Source organism: Stomoxys calcitrans, chromosome 1 (genome assembly GCF_963082655.1).
Source record: "Stomoxys calcitrans chromosome 1, idStoCalc2.1, whole genome shotgun sequence".
NCBI classification, from domain to species: Eukaryota; Metazoa; Arthropoda; class Insecta; order Diptera; family Muscidae; genus Stomoxys; species Stomoxys calcitrans.
The window spans coordinates 30,568,112-30,587,886 of record NC_081552.1 but is presented as its reverse complement, the minus strand read 5'-3'; the positions used below and the strand labels follow the sequence as shown (position 1 = coordinate 30,587,886).

General features: G+C 39.7%; 3 protein-coding genes and 2 long non-coding RNA genes across 6 annotated transcripts in view; 4 read left to right on the top strand and 1 right to left on the bottom strand.

Annotated features, from left to right (window-relative positions):
• The window catches only part of LOC106094927 (ubiquitin carboxyl-terminal hydrolase 32), a 68,896-nt gene extending 66,497 nt beyond the window's left edge, over positions 1 to 2,399 (top strand). For both annotated transcript variants that reach the window (XM_059360885.1, XM_059360884.1), the window contains exon 17: positions 1,718 to 2,399. In XM_059360885.1, the coding sequence (XP_059216868.1) occupies positions 1,718 to 1,996 (279 nt within the window). In that variant the 3' untranslated portion in view covers positions 1,997 to 2,399. The remainder of the gene's footprint in view (positions 1 to 1,717) is intronic.
• A 6,756-nt stretch (positions 2,400 to 9,155) lies between these two features.
• LOC106093623 (protein MIX23) lies at positions 9,156 to 9,994 on the top strand. Its single transcript, XM_013260727.2, has 2 exons — positions 9,156 to 9,277; positions 9,338 to 9,994. The coding sequence occupies exons 1-2, from the start codon at positions 9,236 to 9,238 to the stop codon at positions 9,722 to 9,724; spliced, it is 429 nt and encodes a 142-aa protein (XP_013116181.1). The 5' UTR covers positions 9,156 to 9,235; the 3' UTR covers positions 9,725 to 9,994.
• A 533-nt stretch (positions 9,995 to 10,527) lies between these two features.
• Positions 10,528 to 11,757, bottom strand: LOC106093625 (DNA repair protein SWI5 homolog). Its single transcript, XM_013260728.2, has 2 exons — positions 11,670 to 11,757; positions 10,528 to 10,808 (listed from the first exon to the last, which is right to left on the bottom strand). The coding sequence occupies exon 2, from the start codon at positions 10,785 to 10,787 to the stop codon at positions 10,551 to 10,553; it is 237 nt and encodes a 78-aa protein (XP_013116182.2). The 5' UTR covers positions 10,788 to 10,808; positions 11,670 to 11,757; the 3' UTR covers positions 10,528 to 10,550.
• Positions 11,758 to 12,661: 904 nt separating this feature from the next.
• On the top strand, positions 12,662 to 14,024 carry LOC131998555 (uncharacterized). Its single transcript, XR_009398793.1, has 2 exons — positions 12,662 to 13,328; positions 13,437 to 14,024. It is a non-coding gene; the product is annotated as an uncharacterized LOC131998555 (long non-coding RNA).
• Positions 14,025 to 14,900: 876 nt separating this feature from the next.
• LOC131994045 (uncharacterized) lies at positions 14,901 to 17,986 on the top strand. The gene is made up of 3 exons (XR_009396396.1): positions 14,901 to 15,008; positions 16,419 to 16,517; positions 16,579 to 17,986. It is a non-coding gene; the product is annotated as an uncharacterized LOC131994045 (long non-coding RNA).
• The last annotated feature ends 1,789 nt before the right edge of the window (positions 17,987 to 19,775 follow it).

The window sequence follows — 19,775 nt, the reverse complement described above, 5'->3', positions numbered from 1 at the left end:
TGCCAGCAGAAATTTGCAACTTTGAACAGATGTTTTGTAAAGGTCAGCTGTTTTATGAAAAGCAGCCGTTACATGAAAATACAAAAGCCAACGGCAAAAAGGGATCAAAAAGGCAGAGGTAAATAAAAAATAAAAATATTGTATATTGGTAATTATTAAATTTATTTAATTTGTATTTCCTTTTAATGAAGATTCATGGCAGCAGCTAGTGTTCGGGTACAGAAAACTCGCCAAATGAAGTTGTAATTTTACCTCAAGTCGGTTGTTCTACAAAATTTGCGGAATTATTTGGAAAATCTGGAAAAAATTTAAAACATTGTATTCTTCCAGACATCAAGAAAACAACAATTATCGATTTCGTAAGTGTTTTCTTCATCGGAGAGCTACGATGAAACCAACACCGTTCCTTTGAATTATTAAGGAGGGTAAATACTGAACTGGTGCACAGTGGGATTAGAAAAAAATTAGTGCAAATTAGTCTGCCAATTGTGAACGGATACATATATCTTCAATAATAACAAAGTGTCCGTAGCCGCCACATGACCAAATAGAAAGCTCCCTTAGCCTCACATCAGTGGTCGTGGCAATTTATCTAGCCACAATATCCAGAAGCATTAGGTGGTTAGTCCAAGGTTGCTTTGTCAGCCCAACAAGTGTACTTTTATATACGGTGATGGCATGTAAAGCAGTTGTAGTCCTATGCAGCGTTCGAAATGCATGCTGATTCTCGGCAAATGGAAATTGTCCAACGAGAGGAGCGGGAGGAGTAGTCCCTCATGCGTCGTGGCTACTGATGAGAGAAGGGAGATCGATATGTACGACTCCCCCTTGCTCGTGTCCTTTTCAGGTTTCAGTACCGGGATCAGACTGCCCATCATCCAAACATCGTCCACTATAATAGTGTCAGATAGGACGAGGACAATTGTAAGGTGATCGATTTCAGCCAGATCCAGATTCTTCAGCATCTGGGTAGAGATTCTGTCTGGAACAAGCGCCTTGCTCTACTTGGCGCCAAGGTTGATGTACGGTTGTTGTTGTTGTTGTAGCTGTGTGGTGGGGCCAATGTGGAACGTACAGCCGGCTGCCATATGATTGCACGGATATACAAATGGCTCCCCTTCTAGCCTTTTCACTCTCGGGTCAATAAATTGACATTTATTTAAAGAAAATACGCAAGCATTTTTTATTTAAAAAAAAATTGTCTTCCAAGCAAGCAAATAAAAAACAAACCAAAACAAAAATCATCTGTGTTTCTGCAAATTTTCACTGGAAGTCGTTCGCGTACTTTTGCTTGCAAATGTTTTAAAGAGAGTAAATTGGCTATTACTCTCCTGCAAATTTTTATTTAAATATTATTTAAAGTACGCGAAAAGACCTATTGTTCGCGTGCGTGAGAGTTTGCAAATTTTAAGCTGGAGTTTTTTTTTCAGCAGCAATTCACAGAATCGAACAGTTACTTTTTGAATGCCAGCTGTTTTATTCAAACAAATGGCAAGAGATTAAAAGCTGTTCTAACTCTCCTGCAAATTGTTGATGGAAAATTGCGCGAACAAATCTAATATATGAAGCCTACCCCTTTTTAAAAAAACATTAAGAGAAATTCCGGAAGAAGTCATACGATTTTTCAAAATGTTTATCCTACTCCGATTTCATTAAAAATAAAAAAAATTTGACAATTTTTTTACCTTTCATTATCTTTTTCCGGTTTCTTTATTAGTCCCACTCCGGCATGTTGAATGGCGGACATTATGTCTCTTATGCTGCCAATCAAAATGGATCCTGGTACTGCTACAATGATAGCTCGTGCCGTGAAATATCCAATCCACCCAGCATCGATCCTAGTTCTGCATATTTACTTTTCTACGAACGCAAAGGCCTGAATTATGAACCCTATTTGCCAAATATAGATGGCAAAAGTTTACCAAATGGTGGTTTGGGTATTGTCGAACCAGATGAAGCGGAAAATGATCTAAAGAAAATGTGTACATTATCCTAATCCACCGAGGAGTTGAAGGCCGCAACTACAGATGACAATTGGTGGAATGAAGAATGCTTAAGAATGAAGTCCATACAATACAAACCCGTTGGAAATGGAGATAAGAAGAGAAATATAAACAAATAACTGATACCACTATACGCAGAGCGTTTAACAATTATTGTGATTATTATATAATTTCTATATAGGTATACGTTTTATTGTTTGTTTTGTATGTTTATTTGGCTTTTTTGTATGCAATAGTTTGCTAAAACTGTGCAGTCTGGCGAGAACGGCGATTTATGCTGTTGATGATTATGGTTTTTTTCATGATTTATGTTTATACAAATTCAATTTTATGTCACGCTATATAAAACTTAAAATACATATATGTTAAAAATAATAATAAATTATAATAGTCGAATTTAGGTTTTTCTTTTTTTTTTGATTTTGTATTTGAGTAATTTTATTATTATAATTTAATTTTTTTTTTTTGTTCTATTATTATTTTTAGGTGTTATTACTTGTGTTTCTTTTCTTTTTTTTCTCTAAACGTTGCTTTTGTTCGCTACTTTTAAGTGCAATATTAAATGTTTATTAATTTTGTTTTTGTTGTAAATAATTATGCTAAGAAAAGGAAACTTGCTTTGAGTGTTTTTGCAATAAAAAAAAGTCCTAATACTAAAGATATTGATATTGATTTGCAAAAGTGTTTCGTTAAACGGATTTTTTTTTATTTTTGAATAGTATGTATCCACAATAATGCTTTAATAAATAAAAACAAACAAAGGCTTATTTTGAAATCATGTACCATGTATTTTTATTACACATAATTTGTCTTTTTTGGGAGATCTTTCTGACTGTCTAACCATAATACGTTGTGATAACCATGAGCATCACACAGGCCGCAACTTTGAGCTCCAATCTGTGTGGTTATTGTTGTAGCAGTTTATTGTGTTCTATCTTTCGTCTGCTTGATTCTGTTGAGTGTCAACACCTAGGAACTCTGCGACTAAGATGGGGTGCGTCCACAGGGATCTGGGTCTGAGTCGAGTGGGTGTGGCCGGGCAGTTAAACAGGTGACGTGTATTGTGCGGTACGATCTCTATGCCGTCTGGAGGGGGTGGAATGGAGGATAGGTAGAGGTTAAACAGTGCCGGAGATATCACCCCACCTTGGGGAACTCCCTGTTTCACTCTACGGTGCTTCGACTCCTTATCCCTAAATTCCACAATTGACTGGCGACCACACAGATAATTCGCGACCCAGCATTTCAGGCCTGGCTGGAGGGCGAGATAGGTCTATATTGCACGGAATGGATGGTGTATCACGAAGGCCAATCCCCCACATCCATTCCTTGGAGGCATTCGACACGGTCAGCCATGCAAAATTATTTGAGGACATTGTCAGCCAGGCTTGAAACGCTGGGTGGCGAATTATCTGTGTGGTCGCCAGTCATTTGTGGAATTTAGGGATAAGAAGTCGAAGCACCGTAGAGTGAAACAGGGAGTTCCCCAAGGCGAGGTGATATCTTCGGCACTGTTTAACCTCTACCTATCCTCCATTTCAGGCCTCCCACCCATTGATGACATCTGCGATAGGTTAAACGTCTACCTCAACAAACTTGCCTCATATTTCGCTGCAAGAAATCTGAAGATATCCCCCCCCCCATCAAATCTTCAGCCACATTGTTCACTACAAATACGCGTGAGGTGAATACTGAGCTGACTGTGATGGTCCATCGAGAAATGATTCCGACCATCAAGTGTCTCAAAATACTTGGCGTCACATTGGACAGCTCTTACACATTCTCCCCACATGCCACAGCAATCTGCGATAAAGTCAAAAGCAGAAACAAGGTCCTCAAGTCACTTGCTGACAGCACTTGGGGTGCAGTCAAAGAAACCTTGTTGACCACGTACAAAGCAATTGGCCGCTTTGTGGTAAGTTATGCAGCGCCAGTGTGGTGTCGTCAACTGTGTGCCACGCAGTGGTACAATATTCAGATCTGTCAAAATGCCGCCCTCCTTACTGCGACGGGCTGTCTCCTCAGTTCTTATGTGGACCACCTCCATCAGAAGACAAAGATCCTACCAGTGCGAAGACATAACTACATGCTGTCTAAGCAATACCTTTTGGGCTGTTATCGCAGAGGCCATCCAAATCATTATCTTGTGGATAGATATCCAACGCCCAGAAGCCTTAAGGTAGATCTACATGATCTAGAGCGTACGGTTCAGCGCTACAAGAGAGAACCTCTAGATCAAGCGGCATATCAAGCAGGTCTAAACAACATTCATGCAGACACGGCAGCAGATGCGGTAAATGGCTACCGGGTGAATGTAGTCCTTGGAGAACGACCGCCTCCCATTGCACCCGAAGAAATTGACCTCCCTCGGTGCTACAACAAGAACAAAAGTTGTATCATTTAACCACTAAATTTAAGGCAGCAGGATATTTTTCAAGGAAAATGTTCTGACTTTATCCAATTGAACTTTGGCTGTTGTTCTCCTTGTGCCCGCCCGAAAAAACAAACATCAAACAAGCACCGCTGTGCTAGAGGCGACGTAATCCACATATTTTTTTGTCACCTTTCACATAAAACAGCAATTTATAGTGTAAAAACAGTAACTTTCGTTTAAAATTGCATTAGCTTATTGTTAAGAACATGTTTTATTTTTTTTTGTTTATGTTTTTTTTTTTGTTGCAATAACTTTTTTTAACTAAGACCATTTACTTTGTTTAACTTTGAGATGGCAAAATATGATCAGCGTATCGATTTTTCTTCCCCGAAATCGATAACTTATTGACAAATTCGGATCGTGAGCCATGATCCAATTTGTACTCACGGAACGGAAATAATCTTCGAACAAAAACTCGCTCGATAGCGGATGCGAAAATTAGGCCCCAGGGCGGTAAGGTCACGAACAGTTTTGGGTGTAAGAAGAAAATTTAACCCTTCTTTGAGGATGGCATGATCCGTATTGTTTGGTTGTCGGGTCATAAGAGAGAATGAAAGAGCAGACGATTTGACCCTGCAGGCCAGAGTACTACTGTGAGTAAACTTGGTTAGTCCAAAGACTTTTGGCGCGACGCAGTCTGAGTTAAGGGTGTGGACAACGAACGTGCATATAGCACTGTGGAACAGTGAAACGGTCGGTGGGACGACGAAAATTTTCCGGGGCGATCCGAAAAAACGATGCTATTACTGAAAGGAAGTAAGTTGAGATCAGTATAGCTTTGGGTATCATAACGAAACACATAGATCTACGAATGCACTTTTGCAAAATGGGTGCGGCAAGTTATAGCATGTGTACATCATGTGGGCAAGTCGATGAGACGTTTGAGCATTTTCCGTGACATTGCCGGGCTTTCGCGGCTAATAGACACCGGCACAAAGGTGGAGGTACAATACCAGACTGGAACCAATATGGGGTTCAAGATCTGATCCACGATATATTTATTACAGGTAGGAGCAGTTGGAGTGGAGGCCACCGTAGCGCAGAGGTTGGCATGTCCACCTACGGCGCTGAAAACCTGGGTTCGAATCCTGGCAAGAACATCAGAACAAATTTCCAGCGGTGGCGACACTTTTGCTGTACTTTGCCATGTATAAAAAAAGAATATTAAAAAATATATATTTATATTTGAGGCCCACTTCGACTAATCGACGTTTTCGTACGAAGGTTTTTTAACAAATGAATGCTGCATGGTTTTTCGGGTACCACAATAGAATAGGATCTTAAAGAGGACATAACTGAAAGCTTATTTGTCACACACAGGTGTCACAGACATGAACATATGATTAGTACCGTTAGTTTCAAAAAGAAGGCAAAAATAAAACAATAGCTTTGTTCGGGAACTCAAAATTTTAAAATTTTTACTGGAAGTCGTTCGCGTACTTTATTTCCCAGCTGAAGAGAGCGCGAGAGAGAGAGCAAATTATGACAGTTCGAAAATAGAGAACCTGCAAATTTTTACTGGGAGTTTTTGCCAGCAGAAATTTGCAACTTCGAACAGATGTTTTGTAAAGGTCAGAAGTTTTATGAAAAGCAGCCGTTACATGAAAATACAAAAGCTAAAACCAACATGGATCAAAAAAAATATTATTTATTGGTAATTATAAAATTTGTTTCATTTTTATTTATTGGGTTGCCTAAAAAGTAATTGCGGATTTTTTAAAAGAAAGTAAATGCATTTTTAATAAAACTTAGAATAAACTTTAATCAAATATATAATTGCCATTTTGTTCGAAAAAGACTAATGTTATATTCAAAGCAAGCAAGAAAGGCTTCATTACAAAAAAGGTTTATGTACATACACTCACACATACATAAAGGTGCATCCCCAATCTATTAGCACAAACAGCGGCTGGACAGCGACCAAACAGAGATGTGCAGGCGTATGTGTGAAAAATTGGCAGATAGGCTGGTAATAGATTTGAGATATTGACATAAGCAATCACAATAATTTGCGGCCAATTTTTGGGTAACAGCAGCAGCCAAACTAAACAGGGCCGGACTTGCGGAATCATGACAACGTTTGTACGAATAGAGGTATACGCTTGAAGTTTGCATATTAATTTCTTATTAATGTGGGTCGCTGGAAATTGCAAAAGGGCCATATGGGTTCAGATATGAGTTTCTAGACGCCTTCACTTTTATCCGATTTGGTTGAATTTTGGTATGTGAAGTATTTTGATGCCCTTCAACGTCTACACGGAATACCACCTAGATAGGTTCATAAATTGGTATTGCCCTCCTATAAACCTAATGCCTGCTTTTAATTCTTGAGTCCCTAAAAGTCTCAATTTTTGTCCGCTTTGGCTGAAATTTGGTACGTGAAGTATACTCTAACCTTCCAATAAGCATACCTTATAAAACGATCCCTCGATATGGCTTCCTGAGCTGCCAGTGCTCTTAAGCATTAGCTGCCAGTGCTCTTAAGCATTAGGTACCTACTTTTTTCACAATAAATCAAATATAAAGTGATTTAATTACCATACATTTTTAGACGAATTCAAGGTGGTGGGTGTCAAAAAGTTTACTTGGTCGAAATTATTTAAAAATTGTTTTTTGTTGTTTTTTTTTTAATAAAAATTGGGTTTTGACTTAGGTCTTGCGTTTTTGGAGAATGCCGACTTATAGCATAGAGTTTCCCGACTTCATACTATGAGGATCACATTTTAATGATCGATGAGGATCATTAAAATGTGAGAAGTTTTCCTCTGTTCCTTATCACGGAATTTCTGACTTACATTTTTTTCGAGGTTACTTTTTGGTATTTAAAGCGCATAACAAGCCTAAGTTAAATCGTCAAGCAATTCTGATTTTGTATATGTTACTAGTTAGCGCTATTTTTCGTTCTTTGTGTGTGTCATGGTTCTTAACTATAATACACACACATACAACCAAAACTCTTTGACAGATAGTACACTTGCATGTGGAGGCAGCGATCCTTGTCAAACAACATGGTACAATTTAGAGGTAGGGTCATTAGCACAACACCAAAAATCTACCCCCAACGAAAGTACCTTGAGTGGCAAATCCCGTAAATTGAAATGTCAAAGTGGTTTTAGAAATATACTTTGTTTTATATTTGTATTTTCGTCATTATAACACTGTTTTGTTTCTTATGTGTGGAATATCGGATAGAAATAGAACATCCTTTCAAGATTTTAGAAAAATATCACAGCTGTAATACTAAACCTTTGACATTTAGATTTACAGCAAAATCAAAACTAAAAATAAAAAATTGTACTCAGCTGTTCGCATGAGTACCAGTAAAAATTTGCAGGAGAGTAAGAGCCATTTTACTCTCTTTAAAAAATGTGCAAGCGAAAGTACGAGAACGACTTCCAGATAAAATTTGCAGAACAGCTTTGTTTTTTTGTTTTGGTTGGTTTTTTATTTGCTTGCTTAGGAAAACAATTGTTTTTAAATAATAAATGCTGGCGATACTTGTGAGGTATTTTCCTTAGATAAATGTTAATTTCAATGTCCAACAGCACGGACAGCCAATAAATTATAGCAATAGCTGTCAAACTGGCCTTCTATTTTCAGCGTGAGCCCACCTTTATAAATCCATCTTGGTTATTTAAAGGCGCCAATAATATCAATATCAAGCATCATAGGCATTCAGTATTTAAGCAGGAGCCCTTGCCGCTCGGCCTCTCATTGAGATTATCGATATCGCTTATTGTCCGCGACTGCAGTTGCAGCTACTCCTTTTATGGAGCATCTACTACCCGCGGACGCACCCGGTAGCTCTTAGCTGAGCTTCTCGTGATGACGTTGAAAACTACACAAATTGGAGCACAGAGTTCCAATCTGTGTAGTGCCCATAGTCGTCCCGTGCCGCAGGTACGTGAGGGCCATTAGTTATTTAAAGGCGCCAATAAGTCACCTTGTCATATCAGGCATCGTAAGCACCCAATATTTAAGCAAGAGCGGGTGCAGCCCAGCCTCTCATCACTTAGACTCCACTCGATACCACTGATTGTCCGCGACTGCAATTTAAGTTACTCGGTATGGTGCATTGCACTATCCGAAACCTGTAGACGTGCCCGAATTAATATCCGCACCTTCTTTTAAACCTAACCTAAACACCCAAAGTACCATGGCAGCCGGTTGTCGTAACGGATTGGTCCGATGGAGTCTTTCATCGGGAAGGGCTGCTGCCTCAGTGTAAAACACACTGCTACAACAACAACCCAATGTACCAATCCCATGGCAGCCGGTTTTACGTACCACATTGACTCGAAGGAGTCCTTCATCGGCAAAGGCTGCCGCCTCAGTGTGCAATGCACTGATACAACAACTACCCAATGCACTGTCGAATTTTAGTGAGACGCGCAGAAGAATGTTTTGGGGAAAACGATTTAGCATGGTTTCTCCCTTGTTTGCATATTTTTGTACAAATGAAATTTATGTCTTATACCCCTTGACCCGCTGCTCGATGTTCCTCTCCAGTCTCTAACTTCTGTTCACGCTCCCGGGGTAGAGACAATTCTGTTCTTTTGTCATTACCAAGAGCTCCCAAATCCTGATCATCGCCCTATTTCAATTGCATAACTCCGAAAAATTCTTTTGGCATGGCGCACAACGCCATACGCTCTCTATTTGTTTAGCGTATAAAACTACAACTCTGTTGAATTTGAGGTTATGTTGTGACATATTAGTCGGTGTTTTTAATCAACTGTTTTCATTCAGCAACATATTTTGTAACATTGGAATATTGTAAGACAAGACACAAATTATTATGGCGGCTCCTTATTCTTGTCATGATTTTCTTGGTTTTCAAGTACGTATAAAGTTTGCAGCTATCAAAGCTCGGTATATATAACACACTGTGTTCTTCCAGGATGCTCTTAAGAAAATGCGAGATATTGACGATAAGATTATATATGCCCTCAATACGTCTCTACCAACTGAATCTTTTAAGGGTCAAGTAGACAGTGAACAGACCTGCCGAGACTTGTATGGTAAACTGAGAGTGGGCCATAAACAGCGTGAAGAGGCTATACGAAACTGCATTATGGTATCTGCCGAATCGTTGAAGGAATTACGGGAGAAACGTGAGGCTCAGCCCGATGATATGGACTTGAACAAAAAATTCAAGTCCGAACAAAGAAAGCTGCGAGTGTTACAGTCTGAACTCAATGTGGAGGATATCGTTAAGGATCGCTCCTACAAAGCATTTAATGAAAGATGCAGGGTTTATTTCAGAGCAGGCGATGTAGCTTTATGATTGCCTAAAGAAAATCATAAAACCGAATCTAAACGCAATAAGACTTCATATGCAAGTCCTCAAATTGAGGAGGAGTTGCTCAACAGATTTTAAAGTTTTTTTCTTTCGCCGGATATAAGTACAACGTCTTACCATAATGTTGGCATTTTGATTTTCTTATGTAATTAAAGATTGAACAATTCTAGAAATAGGTCAAATATGTTATTGTTATTTTGTAATTCTTTTTCCTTAAAAAAAAAGAACAATGAAATTCTTTGCCAAGAATCATAATGGTTTTCTTGTCTTTTTTTAATAATGGTTATAAACAATACAATCGCGGCACGTGATAGCTGTGAGCACCACACAGGCTGGAACATTGAGGTCCGGTCTGTGTGGTGTTCATTGCTGTCACGAGAAGCTTAGCTGCGCCCACAGGTTGCGGATAGTGGAATGCACCATACAGAGTAGGCGCAACAGCAGTCGCGGACAATCAGCGTTATCGAGCGGACAGGCCGGACGGCACCCGCTCTTGCACAAATACTGAGTGCCTATGATGGTCGATATGACAAGGGGAGTTATTGGCGCCTTTAAAAAACCAATGGTCATCCTGTTCCCGCGGCGATCGGACCGACACGATCTTGCTCACTTACTGGGGCTTGACGAGGATCGCCATCTCCACATGAAAATGTGGCTACAATAACAACAACATCTTCAGCTATTAAACTACCATGTCATGTTTGTGTATAACGCTCATTTAGTACTTACGAAAGTGGTCTTGTAAGACCCGCGTGATATTGCTTAAAATAATTTACTTATGGTTTTTTTTTAATATTATTATTTGGTTTTCTTACTCGTTTAATGGCAAATTATACTTCAAATGTAATTCCTTAATAGTAAGACAATCTATATTTGCCACAGCTCCAATAACTATTTGTGCTGCATCCTTGATATCATTGAAATCATGCAGCAAATTCATAATTTCGGTTTTGCGTTCCGTTTCCAATGTTGATACCTTGGCATTTTTTAATTCCTTCTCCAAATTCTTATAAATGGAACATAGTTCCGTCTTGCTATGTGCATCCATATATGCCAAGAACGGAGATCGCTGTAGATTACAGAAAACGAAAAATAAAAATTATTTGAAAATTCTTGAAACGACATTAGTGCGATATGCAGATTTGTGAAACTTCCCTTAAAAAAATTGGTTGCAAGGCGCGTCATTTTTATTTGAGTTAAATCTTTAATGTGGCATCACCTGTTATTATAACAATTTTCCTCTTTTTTCCTTGAGCGGATTTACCTCACAAATTACATCCAGGCACAGAGAATATTGCCCCAACCTATGTAGCCGAGCGCGGTGCTGATTGGAAAGCTATTGAATAAGGCACTTCAAATACCAAAAGGCAACAAAAAAACCTTCTCCGGACTACTGTTTATATTTACATATATGTATGTAGCTTTTTATCTCATTGTTTAAATGAGATCTCATAAAAAGCCCTTGAGGAACCTAAACCCTTTCTCTTCTGCGAGCTGTAAGGCGCCCGAACTAGACAAATATGGTGCCCAAGTGATAATGGGATTGTTTATTTATTTATACAAATACTCAGCTTATATTAAATCTAAGTTATTACATAATGAAATAGAAGCTTTGGCTACGAATGCTATCCGATATAATGGGATTTTTCTTAATCTATTCGTAAATAACTTCCATTTCGAGTACAATGTTAACTAAAAAGGGTCATTATTTCCTCAAATTTTCTGTGGCTTTGGCCACCACTTTCGTTCACCTGAAAATTCGATTCAGATTCGCATTACCTGAGGTTCATAAAAGTTACCGTGGAAAATGCAAAGTTATTATCGCCGAAAGGTAATCCAGTAAGCAACGCCAAGATACTCAGAAAAAAGGTTGTCAAACAACATACCGAGTTAACAAATAGCCGCTATTTAACAAAAGGAAACTACTCACCTTGCGTTCTTGAAAAAAGACGAAATTTGGTGGATCGAATCTGGAATCTCAAGCGAAAATTACAAAATTCGCGGCAATACCATCAGCTGACATATATTTAATCAAAGTCCGTATCGTAAAAACAAATCAGTAACGTACATAACTAACGTTAGGTTGACTAACTTGCCCAACAACAACGAAATCAACGATACAACCATGACATAATTACCAGGTAGTGTGCCGTTAACAGCTGAGTAAAATTTTGCACTATCTGCAATGAGATTTGGTTGTGTGTGTGTTTATTATAGTTAAGAACACACAAACAACGAAAAATGACGCAACCTAGTTACATACACAAATTCAGAGTTGCACTAATCACTGATTTTGACCGATAGTGCACTCAATATTTTGTTGTTGGGCAACTGCTACTACCTGGAAATGAATGTATCTTGGGTACAACCCATGGCGAAACAATTAAAGGTGGTCTCAATTGTACAACAACCACAAATCTTACGGTGCAGTCCGCCATCTTCCCATCAAGCTGATCGACGTTTGAAATTTGTGTGCGTATGTGTATCCGTGTGAGTGCATGAGTAAAGAATATGTGAGAAGGAGGATGACAACAAAGAGAATGCAAACAAAAATTTGACATTCATATACCGCCAAACCTGGCCGGCTGTTAACAGCTGTTCGCGTGAGACAACCTTTTTAAATCCGCCTTGATATTCGTTTTGATTTTGCAGTAAAACTAAGTTGTTAATGGTGGTGTTCCAAGGTTGGGATTTATCTGACGATAAAACCCCGTTTGTGGTGCCATGAATTGCCTTGCCGGTATGCTGGCGTTTAGCGCGGCTAGGGCTCGCCGGATGGGGGTGGTTCTTGCAACCATGACATCTATCACACCATAAACCAAAAAAAATCATACCGGTCTTTGCGTAAGAAAGAAAGAAAAAGGTAGGCCAAAATAAGTCCATGAAAAAAAGGAACAGGAGACAATGTCGAAAAAAAAAAAAAAAAACAAACACGTTCACTCACGAAATTAATGGACAAATAACCTACACTGCACCGGACGATACGTGGCTTGGCGGCTGGTATGCCAAGCACTTGGCCCTCCCACAGAAGCCACGATCGGGCTTCACCATGATACCTACACCATGCCCTAGGTATCCCAACATCGGTACCCCTACTTACCTCTTACATGCTCCCTACCACCTTCCTAAAATCGGCCTAAGCCAAACACATTTCTAATTCCGTATTCCAAACGTTATAAAACTGCCCTCTTTATTGTCACAAGTACAAAGAAATCTTAAATAGAATTCCAACAATGACATCCACCGTTCGCCTTCGATCCGATCATTTCTATCCGCTGAAGTAAGGTTCCCGGTTTGCTTCGGCCGGGCTGCCGCTGATGTCCGTCCGCGTATAAACGTCGGTAGTTGGTTCTGTCCGTCCGTGTTGTCTATATGAATATATTCCGCCTTTTCTGTTTTCTTTCAATCAATTCCTTTTTCTCCTTTTAGGTTTGACAAGCTGATATCCCCACCTAACGGGCAAAAGCTCCCTGATCAACGTATTGAGGACCTACCCGGATTAGAGCTCTGATCCTAGCGCCTACGGTTCCTCTAAAACGGAACTCACTAAATTTAAGTTGGGACAGATAACCCTTCTTGTCTCCCCCAGGTAAAAAAAGAAAATTAATATATATATATATATATCTAGATAGTATTGGGCACAAATATATTTATATATGTAAGTATTTACTGTAAAAAAAAAGGTCTGTCTTTATAGGTCGTCCGTTTTGGTCCGGAGTCCGGCATTTACCCTTGCAACCCGGGGAGGTTGCAAGCATCAGGAGCTCCCACGTTGATTGGAGTGGCGATGGTGACTGGGCGTGGCTGATGACCGACGATAGGTGTATTGTAATTATTCCTTATTTTGCTTATACTTCATATATTTTCCAGACTCTCTATTTAGGCTATAAATCCAATTCAGTTTGTAGGTTAAGCCTTTTTTTTATTTGTAGGTTAAGCTCTATTTAGTTTGTAAGTTAAACTCTATTTAGTTTGTAAGTTACACTCTATTTAGTTTGTAAGTAACACTCTATTTAGTTTGTAAGTTAAACTCTATTTAGTTGGTAAGTTTTAATCTCATATAGTTTTTAGGTTGTAACTTCCTGATGCACGTAGTTTTTTAGGATTAATTCGCATGTAGTTTTTCAAGATTAATTGACACGTAGCTTTTAAGATTATTCGGCATGTAGATTTTAGCCTTGTGTTTTTCTTTCTTATTTGTAGTTGATTAATTCATTTAGGTTGTAGCCAAAAATGCAAATTTTCTTGAACACAAATTCACGGCAAATAAAAAACTCTTTCGCTACCACTGGTGTTTTATTTTCTCTTTTCCTTTTTTTTCTGTTTGTTCATAGCGTTTATATTAAGGTAAAAGTGGTTCACACTGCTTTGTGGCACCGGGCATTTCACTTAACCGCAGACACTTCCAGAAAAAACTTTCTTCTCCAATCTCTCGCAGACAAAAACTCTCTCCTCTCCATCCAGCCAGCTCCAATATCCAGATCCAAAAGAAAGGGAAAGGCCCAGGAAATCGGCCATTTTCCCTAAATTTCCTAATATGGCTTTTTCCTTTCGCTTTTTCCCTTATTTTTGATATTTGGCCCCAAGCGACCTGACATATATCAATTCCAATCTGTGGCCAGCTGTTTCGGCCGCGTTGCCAACCAAATGAACATCATGATATTCACAATAGTGTCAATATGGGGACCTACTAACGCCCTGACATCGCGCACACAACAAACCCAACCATCCTGCCGATATCACTATCAAAGGATGGGAGGGAAAAAAGGTGCGATTTCTCGCAGTGTAGAAAGGTTAAAAATCCGGCTGTTTACGAATGGGCAACCCTAAAATGTGATCCGAACTGGCATCCCTATCGACTAATCGCTCAATTAGTGGAATCCGCCGTTCAATTGGTGGAATTAATCGTCGCCCTAGCTCAACTCTTTTAATAACTTTTATTCAACACAACTCAATTCTAGGGCCGGCCTCTCACTGGAGAAGGTGTCTCGGACACGTCAACGTATACCACGCTGCAAGCCTTTACCTTAAATAGCTGATTTTCACAACTAAAATTTGCACTTCCATACGTGTGTCCATCCCTTTATTTTATATCGCCGCATGTGAACCCCCTAATATGAAATGACATACGCGCCCGTCACTAAGGTCTGGCCTATGGATATCAACTCGTGATGCATGAAATGGATAGCTAAAGGCCAAAGAAGAAGAAATAACTCAATTTTTTCAATGGGACGACCGGAACAGCAACAATGGACGCAGAAATTATTTGGTAAGTATAATAATAAAAAAAAAATAAAAAACTGGTGGCCATGTACAATAAAAAGAGTGTTTTAGTGCTTTAATTAAATTAAAGGGGCGTGCGCGTTTGCCCGAGAAAAATAAAGTGAAAATACGCTATGAACGAAAATGGCAGTGTTGCATGTGTGTGTGCGTGTGTGTAACAAAAAAAAAAGGTTGAAGCAAATTCTAAAACAACCCAATAAACCCCTTAACAACAGATGAACAATGCAAAGAAAATGGTGGGGAAAGTTCACCGAATCCCTAAAATAATAATAAAAAAAAATCCTCCAGCCTAAATCAAAAAACATTTTAACCGAAGTGTCTAAAAAACCCAATAGCGCCAGTACCCAATAGCCACCCGTGGCTAAGGCCACTGAGCTAAATGTGATGGCGGAAAATAATGAAAATTGCCAAGCAAAACGTGAAAAATAAGTGAAAATACAAGAAAAAACCCAATAACCTAAAAATGCAGTGCCGGAAAAGTGAGTAGCGTGGGTTTCAAAAAAAAAAAAAAAAAAAAAAATAAATAAGTTGGCGTCGGTCCAATACACCCACAAGTGTACATATAAAAAATATCATCACCAATATCAATGGTGCGAGTGCGTAAAAGTGTGATCGTAATAGTGGAGTGCAACGGTGCCAAACGCAAGTGTGCGTAACCCACTCAAATAATGAATGGGGTGGGGGGTACGCATAATAAACGCGCCAATTTTAGTGGAGTGAAACAAAAGTAAAGTGCATACAAATCAATAATTGGGACACCTGAATTGAAACACCAAGTGCCATAAAAATAATGTGATGAAGTGAAAAAGGAAGCTGAAAAGAAAATAGACTTCGGACGGACAGAAAGTTAATGAACAGAAAATTAATTGAAATTAGAGAGTGACATTCTTAAAATAAAAAAAAAAAAAAATTGGAATGTGGAAAGTAAATCCCGGTTATGTGAAAATAATTGGAAAATGACCTATGTCAACGTGAATAAAAACAACGAAGGAGAGCATGTAAATTCTGAAACAAAATACGAAGGAGGTTGAAGAAAAAAAAAAAAAAAAAACGGACAAAAGCCAAATTGGTTTGTGACTTTGCGAGTGCCGTAAAGAGTTCAATGAACTGAAAAGTGAAAGTGGAAGAGAAAGTTAGTGCGAAATATCAAAAAGGATTTAAAAAAATTAAAATGTCGAAATTATAAGTTATCGTGAATATGCGATAAAAATTACAAAGTGGCCTTTGGAAAAATTTGAAAAATAAACCAAAATGTGTTTTTAAATAAAGCATTTAGTGTGAAATGGACAAAAAGAAAGAAAGAAAACAAGCAAAAACTTTCAAAAAAAAATTTAAAAATATAAAACCATATAAGGTGAATGGTACTAAATGGTAATTTCTTTCCTTCTACTTTCAGATCCAAAGAATACCTCCCACGGAATTTGTCCACCACATCCTTGAGGACTAAGGACCAAACCGGAGAACCTTAAAGGAAAGGACAGAACGGAAAGGACAGGTAAGTACACATGAAGTATCCTAAAAGATCTGCACTTATACCTTTTTACGACTCCAAACAGGTCTTCGCCCAGGGACTAACAGGAACCCCCCACACACACAATGCCCATCCGAGTTTCAGAGGAAACAGGTAAGTCCGTTTTTCCTCTTCTATTCCTTCCAAAATACCGGTCCGTTGACCGACAATTTAACTAGAATCGGGTAGAACGAAAATTTGTGACCAATTGCGTTCCAAAAGCGGATGTGGACGTTGAGGGATGTAATATTCACTTTTTGTTACCGCCACCTAGTGGTGCCCCAAGGTTAACGCATGTTAATTATAGTGGTGAGAGGCCGCTAAATGAATTTGATTTTCATCCAGTGGACGGGACAGATGTGTGGAATGCGTTGAATTCAATTAAATCTAACGCTGTCGGAGCTGATGGGGTTCCACTAAGATTTTTAAGATTGATATTTCCTCTCATTTCAAGATTAATTGTACCCTTATTCAATAATATACTGATGACTTCCTCCTATCCAGATGCTTGGAAAATTGCAAGGGTAGTGCCCATACCAAAAATTAGCAGACCGACAACGCCAAGCGACTTTAGGCCCATTAGCATTCTACCGGTGTTCTCCAAGATCTTTGAGATTTTATTGAATAGACAGATTGTTGTTAGTCAAACTGTAACAAGATTATTTTCAAATTTTGAATTTGGCTTTAAGAGACACTTTAGCACAACAACACTGATGGCAAGTTTAATGGATGAAGTGAGAAGGAATATTGATCTTAACTAGTTAGGGTCAAGAACCCAGGTCATGCGTCAAAGGGCCAACCGATTGGCGGCTAACACCCTCCCCAGACCGTTCGCCAACCCGAGATCATACGTGGTGATCCTGACCACCAATCTGGAGATGCGTACCAGAGTCATCGTCACCGGATACTGCGTTACCGGCTTATTCACCGCGGTGAATCTGCCTTGTGTCTTCCACCCACTGTGATTCCATCCGCTATAACCGTCCTCTGGCCGCTCATATTCCTCATTCGTCCTCCCACCTTACTACGATGTGCATCCTAATGTCATAGTTTCGCTGGGGCACAGGGGGGTAGGCTCCGGAGGTCTATGACACGTCACAAGTTGGCCGCCCATTGACGTCAGCACACGTTGGAATCACAACCTGAGGGAGCTTCTGCGGTACTCTGGTCACGAAACCTCTGGCGCCCATCTCCAAGGTCCGGTGTAGAAGGTTCATCACTGACCTTTCGGTCGGTAAACAAAGTGGGGAATGCCACAGCCGCCCATCAAGCCGAATTGCTTGAAACACCGCGCTTTGCGGGTAGGGAGATAACTAGAAGAAATAAAACAACAACTGAAAGAAAAAGATAAAATAAGGGCTCAAAAAACCCAAAACTAAAACAAGAAAAATCTGGCTCAAGCCAAAAAGAAACGATATGCCAATTCGGTGTTAGAAAAAAGAAAGAAGACAAAAAAAAAAAAACATTGCCAAGAGCGCTACGCCACTCTGGCTTTGGGACACTATGCTATCCCATTCGATTTATAAAAATAAAATTCACTGATTACCACTATCTTAACCTATTTAAAAAAAAAAAATAATCCATATGCCATTCAAGGCAAAAACGGAAAAACAAAAACAGAATTACTAAAATAACGAAATTCATATCTAATTCAAAGCAACAAGCAATTCATTTACTTAAGCCTAAAATCCTAAACCTATGAATGCTACCTATGGTCTTAACCTATTGCTTTAAATCCTTGGCGTGAAAGACGCCCAAAGATTTCCCTTGAAGATCTTCCACTTCATATAAGGAGTTCCCTACAGGCCGCACAATTCTACACTTGAAAAACTTCTTATCAAGTTTCGCGTTGTAGTCCTTAGAGAAGTTACTTTGCCGAAAACTACGGCGAAACACTTCTTGTCCGGGCAAGAATCTAACTTTTCGGCAACGAAGATTATAGGATTTTTCTCCCCTAAGGTAAGCTTTATGCAGGTTAGCTCTGATCAGCTCTCTGGTTCGCTCCATCTTCTCCGAGTTAGGCATAAGGTCGATATCGGGTTCATTTAACACTTGAAGTTTGCGCGCAATTTTGTATACGCTGCCGTGATTTATCATGTTAACGCCGAACAAAGCGTAGTAAGGCGTCACGTTTATTGCACTGTGCACCGACGAGCGCAGTGAGCATTCCACTTCCGAAAGGTGCTTATCCCACTCGCGGTGGTCTTCGCCAAGGTAAGCTCTTACCGCGGCAAGTACCGACTGGTTAACACGTTCCGACGCGTTGGCCTGTGGCGAATGGGTAGCGGTTCTCATATGGTGCACGCCGAAATTTTTAACCAAGTCCTGGAATTCCCTACTTACGAACTGTTTGCCATTGTCGGAGACAATGACTTCTGGAGTGCCAAACTTATGGAAAACTTCTGAAATCAAAAACTTTACCACATTTTTGGCACTCGCCTTAGCCATTGCCTTCAACAGCACGTACTTAGACAGATGGTCTAAAACAATAAATATGAAGGAATTCCCCGACTTGGAGCGCGGATAGGGGCCGAGGAAATCCACGTAGATGCGCTGGAATGGTCGTTCCACTTCGAATTCTTTGCCCATGGGTGGACGTAAAGTTGTGGTTGCCGGCTTCGTCTCCTTACAAACTCGGCATTGTTTCACAAAACTTCGCACCTGCACCGCCATGTTTGGCCAGTAAAAGTACTCTTTTACACGGTGCAATGTTTTGTGAAATCCGCCATGAGCCGAGGTAGGTGGGCAATGAGCCCTTTCAATCACTTGTTCAGTCAGCTCGGCCGGCATCCACAACTTCCATGCGAAATCCTCACGCAAAGGGACACCGTCGTAGTGTCGCGTCCTTTTGTAGGCGATACCGTCGACAACCCGCAAGTCGGGTAAACTTGCCGCGTTCTCTTCGATATTCCGGGTAAGATCTTGATAGGCGTCAGACTTAAAGGCTGGCGAGGAGAGATCCAACAACTGTCCTAAGTCCGTAGACAGTTCGTCCATATCGTACCTAGACAAGGTATCCGGAACAATGTTCTGGGTACCCTGCCTATGTTCGATATCGAACGTAAAGGACTGAAGATGGAGACTCCACCTCGCCAGTCTCCCGCTTAAATCCTTATGGGACATCAACCATTTGAGGCTGCTATGATCAGTGATGATGGTGAAAGCCATTAATTCAATATAAGGCCTGAATTTCTTTATTGCCATAACCACAGCCAAGCACTCTCTCTCCGTCACTGAATAATT

Coding starts and splice junctions, on each gene's coding strand:
- LOC106093623 (XM_013260727.2), top strand. CDS start 9,236: ATGGCGGCTCCTTATTCTTGTCATGATTTTCTTGGTTTTCAA. Junction 9,278..9,337: donor ATGATTTTCTTGGTTTTCAA/GTACGTATAAAG, acceptor GTGTTCTTCCAG/GATGCTCTTAAGAAAATGCG.
- LOC106093625 (XM_013260728.2), bottom strand. CDS start 10,787: ATGGATGCACATAGCAAGACGGAACTATGTTCCATTTATAAGAATTTG.